This window comes from Natrix helvetica, assembly GCF_964273705.1.
Source record: "Natrix helvetica genome assembly, chromosome: 6".
In the NCBI taxonomy this organism is placed as follows: domain Eukaryota; kingdom Metazoa; phylum Chordata; class Lepidosauria; order Squamata; family Natricidae; genus Natrix; species Natrix helvetica.
In genome coordinates, this window is record NC_138553.1 from 83,544,740 (window position 1) to 83,557,276 (window position 12,537).

Below are 12,537 nucleotides of genomic sequence, written 5' to 3' on the forward strand. Positions count from 1 at the left end.
GCGTAATATTAAAAATAATCGAGCCTTTGTCTCCATGAGAAGATAAAGACATTATGCATTAAACTGAAGAACAGTTTTGAAAAACATTGTAATGAAGGCGTTAAAAAATATAATAAATCCCACTTGCTGTCCCCCGATCAGGAATTCTGCAGATGTACCTGAGAAGGCAGCTCAAATGCCAGATTTCTGATTAGTCCAATATTTCTCCTTGAGCTGAGCCTACTCTATTACGTATTCAGGTTATTGCACAAACAGGATGTTCAAGAGACAATTGATATCATGTCCTTCATCAGACGATTAATTAATTCTTCACTTAAGAAGACTATCATTCAACCACAAGCACAGTAAAACAAATTATGGGAAGGATCAATAACCTTCGTAATATACATAAGTGGGAAGCTCAGGAAGGTTAAGGAGTGGCATTTAGGCATTTAAAGAAGATTTGACAGAAAAAAAACCCAGTATTCTTTAATATTTAAAATAGAATAGAATAACAGAGTTGGAAGGGACCTTGGAGGTCTTCTAGTCCAACCCCCTGCTTAGGCAGGGAACCCTACACCCCTTCGGACTAATGGTTGTCCAATCTCTTCTTTAAAACATACGGTGTTGGAGCATTCACAACTTCTGGAGGCAAGTTGTTCCACTGATTCATTGTTCTCCACTGGTAGGAAATATCCCCTTAGTTCTACATTGCTTCTCTCCTTGATTAGTTTCCACCCATGTCTTCGTAAACAATTGAGATGAAGGAATCAAATTTGCAGATGACACCACGCTGGTGTCAACCCTCCAGAAGATACCTCGAGATCTGGATGGATTTTGAGAGATGTGAACATTGGACCCTCTTTAACAAAATGAAATTCAGTAGTGAGTAAAGTAAGGTTTACACTTAGGCAAGAAAAACCAAGTGCACAGGTACAGAGCAGGTGCTACCTCAGTAGCCGTAACTGCGAGAGGGACCTTGGAGTCCTAGCGGACAACCATTTAAATATGAGCCAGCCTTGTGCTGCAGCTGCCAAAAAAGCCAACACAGTTCTAGGCTGCATTAGTAGAGATCATTAATCAAGATCATGTGAAGTGTTCGTCCTCCTGGTAAGGCCACGCTTGGAATTCTGCATCCAGTTTTGGTCACTGCATTATAAAAAAGGAGTGGAGACTTTGGAAAGAGTGCAGAGAAGAGCAACAAAGATGGTTAGGCGACTGGAGGCCAAAGCATATGAAGAATGGTTGCAGGAATTGTAAAACAAGGGGTGACATGCTGTGTTCCAAAATTTGAGGGGCTGCCACAAAGAGGAGGGGATCAGCCTAGTCTCAAAACATTAGAAGGCAGGACAAGAAGCCATGGATGGAAACTAATCAAGGAGAGAAGCAACCTAGAACTAAGGAGAAATTTCCTGACAGCGAGAACAATTAATTGGTTGCCTTTAGATACTGTGGGTGCTCCGTCATTTGGATGTTTTAAAGAAGAGATTGGCAGTCATTTGTAAGGAAGGCTATAAGATCTCCTTCTATTCTGGCCTAGGCTTCCTGAGACAGTAAAAAGCACACGCTTAGTCCCCCAAAACCCCTCTTTTTATTTCAACGGCTGTGAATTATGTTCATTCACAGCCGGTAATGAGTCACACATAGTTTGTAAAGAGTCTGGCAGAAGTCTGCCAAAGTCTTTCGGGATAAGGCTGATAAGTGCCCACCTTTATCTCCCTTGAAAGGCTGCCAAAGACCTAATTGGAAATTAGCTTTGCAAGGCCACACGGAGCACAGAGTCAAAACGGAGCTTCAGTCTTTAAACCGACCAAAACGAACAAAGTTGCTTCCTGCAAAGGCTCACGTCCGTTTGCTCCTCTTTTATGTCTTATGGGAGGGGCCAATCATCTCCAAGCTGTACTTCCGAGTCGCCCCTTTTGTCTGAACTGTTCTTGCCTTCTGGCAGCTCTGCACATGCGCAAATTGGGAACAGGCTCCAGCTGTTCTTCTGCCTCGCTGATTTCTGACTCTGGAGGCAGCACATAACTCCCAGACGGCCCTGGCCCCCTCTCTGCCTCCGATGCAGAAGCCTCGTCCGAGCCTTCCCCAGACTCCAGGACTGGCCCATGTTCCTCCCCAACCTCCTCACTGTCCGACTCTGCTGCCAGCGGACCACAACATCTTCCATGGGCAGGGGGTTGTACTAGAAGACCTCCAAAGACCCTTGGAACTCTGTTATTCTGACATAATAGCGTTGTCTTTTAGTTATGCAACCATCATGGATTCCAAATCACCTCGGTGACCAATGACAAATGATTGTCCAATCTCTTCTTAAAAGAATCCGTCTCATTCCCTATATGTTCTGTTGTTTAGTATTTCTTCCCATCTCTCCTCTTTCTACCCCTACTTGGAATCAGGTATTCATATTTATTTCAAAATGTGTGTATTAATATTCATACTACATTAATCCTCTGCTACCAGCAGTTGGGAATTACTGGCGCAGTGAATGAATCTATTTTTCATTAGCAATAATAGCAGAACCTCTGAAGTTGAGTCTCTAAAATATTAATGTAGTCCCAAAGATCTCCGCTTATCCATGGGAGACAGGAGAGCAGCCTTCCAATATTTGAGGGGCTGCCACAGAGAGGAGGGGGTCAAGCTATTTTCCAAAGCACCTGAGGTCCAGACAAGGAATAATGGATGGAAACTGAACACGGAGAGATTCAACCTGGAAATAAGGAGGAATTTCCTGACAGGGAGAACCATCAACCGATGGAACAGAAGTTGCCTTCGGAAGTTGTGGGAGCTTCATCACTGGAGGCTTTCAAGAAGAGATTGGCCATTTATTTATTTGATTGATTGGTTGAATTTATATTGCCACCTATTTGCCCACGGCGACTCAAAGCAGCTTACATGTAATATATATATATATATATATATATATATATATATATATATATATATATATATATATATATATATATATATATATATATATATATATATATATATATATATATATATATATATATATATATGTATGTATGTAAAACCACAATTGAAACAATAAAACTAATAACAAGAATCAAATAAATTAATATAGTATAATATAATACAATCACTTCCCACCCCCCATCCCGGCGACAGCAGATCACACGAGCCTCCATCCCGCTCCGCATTCCCCAGGCCCGCTGGGAGAAACAGGTCTTCAGTGCCTTCTGGAAGAGTATTAGAGTGGGGGCCATTCTAATCTCTGCGGGGGGGGGTGATATTCCAGAGAGAGGGAGCCACCACAGAGAAGGCACTTCTTCTGGGTCCCACCCGGTGTCTCTCCCTCGGGGATGGGACCTGCAGCATTCCCTGCCTCACCGCTCCGCTAAATTTGTCAGAGATGGTGTAGGGTCTCCCACTTGGGCTGGAGGGTTGGGCTAGATGACCTACAAAGTCCCTTCCAACCAGAAGTGACAGCAGCATGTTTTTGAGGTAGCTGACAAATGCTGGTTGAGAGACGATGGGTTTTTATACAATTTTGGAGCATTTGTGCTTGAGATGCCTGTTCACGTCCTTTAATATTTTAATGGCTGTTGCCAGATTCCTATGGGATCATGTAGGGGTCACAACTGGCTCTATAGGCAAAAGGGGAAATGCAAATCCTGAGTGTTTTGTTTGTCTGAGCTAATCTTGTCAGTTTCAGCTCCTTCCTATCGTGTTGCTTCTTGGGAGTTGCTGCCTGCCCTTTGTTTATGAGATCTTGCAAAATTGCACCCATCACCGCTGTAACCAATTTCATTCACCTTGTTTCTCCTTCCCTTCCTTCCTTCCCTCCCTCCCTCCCTCCCTCTCTCCCTTCCTATATCTATTCCTATGTGATCACATATAACAAACTATTTTTATCTCCCCCCCACCCCAGCCTGATCTGGTATGAATGGATGCAAAACAAACTATTTTGATTGTTTTAGAATTGTTTTTTTATCTTGCAGATGATCAAAATATCTCTTTTTGCCCCAGAAACGCATCCAGAGCACTTTAAAAACCCAGACATTTCGAACGTAAAACATTTGTTTCAAATTTAAAATGAGACTTTTGCAATTCAGGCACTTTGAAACGTTTGCACCGTGCCATGTTTTACACACAGTTTGAAAAAGTTACGGGGTGGGTGGATGGGCAGAAAACTACTTAAGAAAATGGGAAACGTAAACCGCTTCTCACGGTGATCAAATAACGGGCGGCAACCTTTAAAAAAGCCACGGAGACGGAAGGATGTCTTTCTTTTTTTGAAACGTAGCATTAGGAAGGTTGCTTCATAGGGAATGTTCTTTAAATAAAATGAAGCAATTTGATTAATGGATTTGATGCACCGTAATATCCGCTCCCTCGATGAAATATCGCTATCGTTGCAACCGTTGCCGCTTCATTTCCAAACAACCGGCTCCTGTCCAAAAGTTAACAGATCCTCTCTGTGCCCACGTTGTAGGAGCAATACCATCTGCTTGCAAGCTCTCATTAAACGAGCCACAATATTTGGCCCAATTATTTTGAAAATAATGTCACTTTACTCATCGTGTTTAGCAGTAAGAGAAGCAGATTTCAAATATATTTTAAAGGTTGTCCTTGTAAATCGGCTGCAAGGCCAACATCGCAAGATGATTCCTAAGAAAATTAAAATGCTGGCATTGCTTTCAGTGAGTTTATTTTTATTTTTATTTTTAAGTAGCAGAGGAAGGAACTAAAATTCTTGCAATGAGCCAGCACAGAGACATTTGAAATGTCCCTTTTGCTTCTTCCTTGCTGTTTTTAATTAGCAATAGCACGTAGACTTATATACCGCTTCATAGTGCTTTACAGTCCTCTCTATGCTAGACTGTGTGTGGGTGTGGCCAGCACATAACTCATCCAGCCTGCGGGCTGGGAGTTTAGACATTCTACTCCCCCTCCCCACCTGAAAAGAACTCTGTTCCAACTGTCAGTTTCCTTAAATTAATACGCTCTGATGCTAAGGAATTGCACACTTTACATTAATTTTCAACCTTTAAGTATCAAGCCCGATCACATAGTTTCGTGGTGAAGCACGGTTATCCGGCTAGTCTCCTTATATCATGCTTTGAGCTAACGTCCTATCGGTTTCCTTCTCCTGCAGGAAAAAAACTTAGAGTGGTTTCCTCGGATGAGAGCCATGTCCTTGGTCAGCAACGAAGGGGACAACGAACAGAACGAAATCAGGAACCTGCAAGAAAGGCTGGAGACCACCATGACTTTGGTCAAGCAGCTTTCCGGCCAACTCGCTGAGCTTAAAGAACAGGTGAGCAGCCTTGGTGTTTAGAAGAGAGCTGGAAGGGACCTTGGAGGTCTTCTAGTCCAGCCCCCTGCTCAAGCAGGAGATCCTATACCATTTCCCACAAGTGTCCAGTCTCTTCTTCAAAACCTCCAGTGATGGAGCGCCCACGACTTCTGGTGGCAAGCTGTTCCACTGGTTAATTGATCTGGGATTGTAGAATAACAGAGTTGGAAGGGACCTTGGAGGTCTTCTAGTCCAGCCCCCTGCCCCCTGCTCAAGCAGGAGCTCCCATACCATCTCAAATGATGTTATTTATTCGGGTAACTAAACTCTCTGTCAGAAAAGAGAACGTCAAGGACCTCCACAAATAAATACACTTTTAAAAAACAACCTCAGTGGGGAAAATGTATAACCCCAGTGCCTCTCTTCTTCTTCTTCTTTTTAAAGCCATCGACTGATCTTGTCTTTTGTCTCCTCCTTCGCCCTTAGATGACCGAACAAAGGAAGAACAAACAGAGGCTGGGGTTTTTGGGACCCAACGCTCCCCTCGTGAACCATCACACTTCTCCGCACTGATATAACACACACACAGAGACACACCCCAGATTGTGACAGTGCCTTTCATCCCTGGATCACAAGGCAGAAGAGCTGAGGTTGGAAGGACTGAAGCGGGCTCTTTGTTCCCTGGTTTTTCGTCCGGCATGCCAAAATGGAAGAAGCTGTAACTGCATTTTATGGTCAAAAGGAGCTGGGGTTTAACTCCCCCTCCTTACAGATCACGCAAAACAGGCCCTAATCTTCATTTTCGCTCAATAAACAAACAGATGAAACGAGGGAGCCTGTCCGTCGACGCTCTCTCTTTTCAATCGGGATTCGTTCTTTCCTTTAAAACAAAATCTGGTTTTTCTCGAGAAGTTGGAAGGCAAGAAGCTGAAATCAGTTGAGTTGTTTGGATGCCGTTCTAAGATACTTTCGAACTCCGGCAAACTTTCTAACGTCCGCCACTGTTGGCTAACGCCATTTGTTGCGTTTGCAGGGTTTGATTACCCTTGGTCATGTTTGTGCGTGGCGTTGTGGTCTTCGGCAGTCCAAGCGCAATGTCGATAACGCTTCAACCAATTCATTCGTGTTTTAAGGATGAGCGATGCCGTCTCCTTCGTCCGCCATCGATGGCTTTTTGCTTTGGAAAGGAGACTGACGCGAACTGTAGAAGCCTTTTTGCCGTCTTGTTGTACGATTCCTGAAATCTGGGGCAATGAATCCACAGTTTTAATTTTTTTGCATTTAGGAGTGTCGCTTCCCCAAAAGCAGGAGAACAGATCCCTCGATTCAACGAGAGAATCGCATCAAATTGATATCATTCCTTCTGGATTTCGTCCCTGTACTCTAAAAAAAGTGTCTACAACTGGAAATTCCAAATATTGGCCTCAAATCTAGAGTTAAAAACCAAGGATGAGGTTAAGGAGAAAAAGATCTCTTTCATACATCTTTAGTCTCAAAGATTAAATTTGGGAGGGCAAACGGGCTTGAAAGATCTGTTCAGCAGATAGAAAGTGGATCCTTGTTTGTTCACATTAAAATTCAACTTTGATGCTTCTTCTTTCTCCACTTGTGATCAAGATCTTCTTCCAAATTAATCCACAACTCTGTTGCTCTACTAAGAGACAAATATACTCATTATTCTACCCCATGATTCTACTCAGTCTATTCTCCCTTTTAGAAGAGAGGACGTATCTTACCCAATAGGTAGTCCTCAACTTATGACAGTTCATTTAGTGACCGTTCCAAGTGACCACGGCACTGGCAGAAGTGACTTATGACTGTTTTTCACACTTACGACCATTGCCGCCTCTCCAGTCATGTGATCCAAATTCAAATGCAACTGGTTCATATTTATGACAGTTGGAGTGTCCCGGGGGCTGTCAACGTGATCCGTTTTTGTGACCTTCTGACCAGCAAAGTCAAGAGGAAATCCCACTTCCCTTAACGACCGTGTTACTCACTTAACAAATGCAGTGATTCACTTAACAACAGTGGCAAGAAAAGCCGCAACATGAGGCAAAACTCACTTTACGAATGTTTCACTTAGCAACGTCAACGCCGGGCTCAATTGTGGTCGTAAGGCGAGGAGTACCTGCACTCACAACCATGATTCAATGTTGTAGTTTTTCACTGAGTTATCTCAGAGGGAGGATTTAATTCCTGAATCCAGGTGGCCAAAATCTTAAACGAGCACCGGGTCGACTCGTAGCAGTAATTTTATTACCGTAAAGTGTCTTCCAAATTTTTTGCAGGTCAGTTCTGCGAGCCATCGATTATCATCCTTGGAAAAATACTAAGCCCGAAAAGACTTTTAAGAGCTAACTTGACTTCCATCAACTGGAATGAAATGCCTTCTTTTAACATTAAATGTTGATAAATCTGGGTCTTTCCTGGGTGACTATAGTTTTAGTTTTTTAAAAAAACAAAATCTTCTTAGTAAAAATGTTGTTGAGAGATTGAAAGATTTGTGTCTGGCCATTAGACTTGGTTCTACTTAATCGATTCCAACTCTTCTTAAATATAAGTTTTGTAGATGAGACAAAATTCTTGATTTCATCTTACCCGAGTAAAATAAGTTGCCCTCTTTACGTATCTTAGGAGAACTGGAAAAGTAGAAAACTGTGTGTGTTTTCTGACCTTGGCTTCCCAAGATCATGAAGCCGACTCCTTGTCCTGATAAAACCTCTTTTATTTAGGTTACAGGGAATTCCTCTCCAGCAAAGTTTTTTAAGAGATTTCACAACTACAGACCTTTATCAGGCTTGGAGACCTGCCAGGCCGATATCTTCCAAACTCCAAGCTGCAATTCCTTGGCAAGAAGTCAGGAACAGACCTTCACCCTCATGAATTGAACTAATTGTCTCCTGCAAACTCCACTCCCCTTTTGCTCCTCTTTATTCCCTATGGGAGGGGCCATTCACCGTCTACCTTTACTCCCAAGTCGACCCCTGTACTTTAGCTGTTCCCTTCTGGCAGCTCTGCACATGTGCACACTGGGAACAGGCTCCAGCTGTTCTTCTGCCTCACTGATGTCTGACTCTGAAGGCAGCTGAGAACCGTCAGACGGCTCTGGCCCCCTCTCTGCCTCCGACACAGAGCCCTCATCCGAGCCTTCCCCAGACTCCAGGACTGGCCCATCTTCCTCCCCAACCTTCTCACTGTCTGAATCTGCTCCCAGCTCCGCTGGCCACTGGCGGGCCACAACAGTGTGTGACTTTTCAAAAAACAAAAATAAATCTCTTTCTGGCTTCTTGGGAAACATAAATGCAATGCCACATTGTGAAATCGCACCTTATCATGTTGTTATGCCATATTGTAATATCTATAGGAAACAGGTTTTTGCACATTTCCATGGCTGAATTGGAGCATTTGAGTTTTACACCGATCGTTTTCATTAACCTCAATACATGTTAATGAAATTTGTGGGGAAGCAGCATTGGGGGGGGGGGTATTTCCACCGTGTCTTGCACTATTATCATGAACTAGCTGATAAGCCGGCATAGCTCAGGTATGTATTTATCCCAATTCTGCATTAGAGGAAGCCCCCTTGTGGAGTACTGCGAAGCTGCTACTATGGCAACTCACTGTGCTGTACAGTAGAATCCATTTTAAGGCACAACAGGCTGTATCTTAACAGAACCTGAATCCAAAACGCACACTATCACTGTCAAAAGTGCAGTGACTTGACACTATAGATATAATTCAGTCCTTTTCATTTCAGCAGCCCAGGCATTCCAGAGTTATGCTGGAACAAACACACACGGACACCGACACACACACACACCAAGGGGTGTTAGGGTTGTCCTACCCCCACAGTATTTGTTTCCAGAGAGTAAGTCATCTGTGTACCAAGCTTGGTTGAAATTGCTCAAGGTGTCCCAGAGTTACGCTGGAACATACATACACACAAACCTTTTTATGTATATAGAAGATTTTGTCATTGTGTAGACCGTGTCCCATTGGTTGTGTTAATGGGTTGCTGTGCCTAAATATGTGTCCTTCAGAAGGGCCCCTGATTTTTGTATGGCCAAACCAGGGGTGGGTTCCTCCAGGCATTACTGCTGGTTTGCTAGTGTGCGCATATACACCCTGCAATTAAAATTGTTCTGTGCATGGGCAGAACTGAAAAACAATATGGTGGCAGAGTAGGTTACTGCCCTGGGATAGAAGCTGTTTTTCAGCCTATTTGTCCTTGTTTTTATTGTCCTGTACCATCTGCCAGATAGTAATAGTTTTTTTAAAAAGGGTTCCCAGGATGAGATGGATCTTTAAGAATGTTTTGGACTTTCTTAAGGCAGCGGGAGCTATAAAGCTCTTCCAAAGAGGGGAGAGGACAACCCGTGATCCTCTGGGCAATGACGTTGACCCTCTGGAGTGCTGTCCTAACTGCCACTGTGCAATTGGCAAACCAATTAGTAGGTTAAAATGCTCTCTATGGTGCAGGGTTTCCTGCCTAGGCAGGGGGTTGGACTAGAAGACCAACTGTCAGACTCAACTCAATGAACCAACAACAGCAAAAACAGAAGATTGTTTCCCTCCCTTGTCCGAACTGCACAGAATCTTAGCTAGAGGTTCTCCTGAACCCCTGTGATTCCCCCAGCAGCCCACCCCTGATCTGAATCCCTTCATGAGAAGGCGTAGCTGGGCCAGGCTTTACGGAGGGATCAAGCATATTAGGAAGATGTCGGACGGAGGAAAGCAGAGCTCAGAAGGTTGAATTGCACCTTTATGATTAGCTTGATAAGCGTCAAGCTGTCACTGCACCCGATGTGGAAGTGCCAGGGCCATTTTCAACCAGAGTAGTCAGGAGATCGATACGAGAGGGCAGCTTTCCAAAGCAACAGAAGACAATTAGTAGACATGGATCCGCCTTCTCTGCTGCCGGGTCTTGTTGACAGTCGTTCCAGATGGAATCCGATGGCTTAATGACTGAAAACGTTCTCTTTTTAATTTGGAACGAGCTGGCTCCACTCCAGCGAAATAGGGTGGTTGTAGATATGTACTGGCATCACGAGGAGGAGAGAAGAGAAGAGTCTGGAGCAGGGACAGGGAAAGGAAGGAGAAGAAGGAGAAGGAGAAGAAAGAGAAGAGAAGAAGAAGAAAGAAGAGAAGGAGAGGAAATGAGAGAAGAATTGCAGGGAGAGGGAGAGGAAGGAGAAGAAAGAAGAGAAGGAGAAGAAAGAAGGAGATGAGAGAAGATGAGTAGAGAGAGGAAGAAGAAAGAGAAGAAAGAAGTGAAGGAGAGAAGATGAACATGGAGAGGAAGAAGAAAGAAGGAGAGAGGATAAGACACGCAGGGAGAGGAAGGAGGGGAAGAAGAAAGAAGAGAAGGAGAAGAGAAGGAGAGAGAAGACGAGCAGGGAGAGGAAGAGGAAAGGAAGAAAGGAGAGAAGATGAACATGGAGAGGAAGAAGAAAGGAGAGAGGAGAAGACAAGCAGGGAGAGGAAGGAGGGGAAGAAGAAAGAAGAGAAGGAGAAGAGAAGGAGAGAGAAGACAAGCAGGGAGAGGAAGAGGAAGGAGAAGAAAGGAGAGAAGATGAACATGGAGAGGAAGAAGGAGAAGAGCGAAGAGAGAAGAGCGGGGAGAGGAAGGAGGAGAAGAAAGAAGAGAAGGAGAGACAAGACAGGCAGGGAGAGGAAGAGGAAGGAGAAGAAAGAGAAGCGAGAGATTTTGGTAATTGTCATATTAAAAAGATCTGGAAGAAGAAGGAAGACAATCTCCTCTTTAGCAGGGTTCAAACTTTCCTGAGAAGATCTGGGTCTTGACCTGATTCCATGGGCATATGAGAATGCGTGCTGAATTCCTTAAATGGAAAGATAGCCTAGATCACAACAGTCCTAGAGAAACGCACCCTATTCTATGCTCTTCTCAATGACAGCTAGATCTATAGATAGTTGCCGTGATTGGTAACCATGGATCGCCTCCTCTTCCAAAAGAGGCTTACCATACATGGCCTGGCGGCTTTCTCTGCCCACAAGTTCTGGAGAGCCCAGAGTCTCAGCTGTTCTGCCCTCAACATTTCTCTGTCAACTAAAGATGACTCATCTTGTTTTGGACTGAGATGAACTTGGCCAACTTCCTAGACAATCTCGTCACTGGAGGCATTGAGGACATGAGGAAATCTTCGTTTCTTCACTGTGGCTTTAAATAAATTAATCCCACCCCCGTTTGCTGATGAATGTACATTATAAATCTACATCATATACATTGACACGAGTGGTGTGGTGGCCTGGAGGTGGCGCTCTCACCTCACAATCAGGAGGCTGTGAGATCAATCCTAGGTAGAGGCAGATATTTCTTTCTCTGGGCACAATGAGAATGTATCTGCTGTACATAACTCCACATTGGCAACAGGAATAGCATCTGGCCAGTAAACACTCCAATCAATTGCCCAGACTCCACCCCACAAGGATTATGGGGTCGTTAAATGAAGGTGATGATCATATATAGCGACACAATGAACAACTTCCCGATGGTCACTATCAAAAATGTTCAACTTGACTCACTTCTAATTCAACATTTTCTAGCTATATTGTCTTCATCCACACAACCCTTCTACACCCAAATTCCAGGTTTGCTCAGGGTGGTTATTTCCCCAGATTAGGCAATCTACCCATGCAGATAACCATGATTCTACTACTCGAAGGGATCCATCTTCCCCCTTGAGAACTGAATGGAAAAATGTGACAATAGATTCTCCCCTGAACGAGTTATGAGATCCAACACTGGACTAATCAAGAAAAGAAGTATTTTTATTTGAAATAAAAGCAACCAAGGGTGGGTTGTCTGAAAGAATAATTCAGCAACCGCTGACTGTATGAGGTTGGATAGGTTTGTATTCCACCCGGTAATCCGTAATAGGTTGGAGCAAGGAGACGGAGAGAAGACTGAAAAAGGTCACTCAAAGTCAAGCGTGCATCGTTGGGCAGAAGTGAAATAATTCTCAACGCACTTGATGTTCTTCAACAACTTCATGATGACCCATTCACCCAGGTCGTCTAGGCCCGAGGCTCACATTAGCTGGCCTGGATCTCATGAAATCTCCTTTCTTCGGATTTCAGCTTCCCTTGGAAAGCGAGCAACCGATCCAATTCTCCAAGAATCAAGAAATTGCAGCTTTTGATCCTCCTGGAATGCCACCCATCACCTCCCTGGAGAGGACAACACTGGGCCTCCAGGTTCCTTCAAGCAGCCAGCAACCACCAAGCATTAAGGGAGTAACTGGGTGCCAGGATGGAGAAGGCTGTTCTGTAGTCAT

At 44.0% G+C, this 12,537-nt stretch overlaps 1 protein-coding gene across 3 annotated transcripts in view; it reads left to right on the top strand.

Annotated features, from left to right (window-relative positions):
* Nucleotides 1-8,598, top strand: part of ITPR2 (inositol 1,4,5-trisphosphate receptor type 2) — a 133,312-nt gene extending 124,714 nt beyond the window's left edge. For all 3 annotated transcript variants that reach the window (XM_081957504.1, XM_081957505.1, XM_081957506.1), the window contains 2 exons: nt 5,099-5,260; nt 5,726-8,598. In XM_081957504.1, the coding sequence (XP_081813630.1) occupies nt 5,099-5,260; nt 5,726-5,812 (249 nt within the window). In that variant the 3' untranslated portion in view covers nt 5,813-8,598. The remainder of the gene's footprint in view (nt 1-5,098; nt 5,261-5,725) is intronic.
* The last annotated feature ends 3,939 nt before the right edge of the window (nt 8,599-12,537 follow it).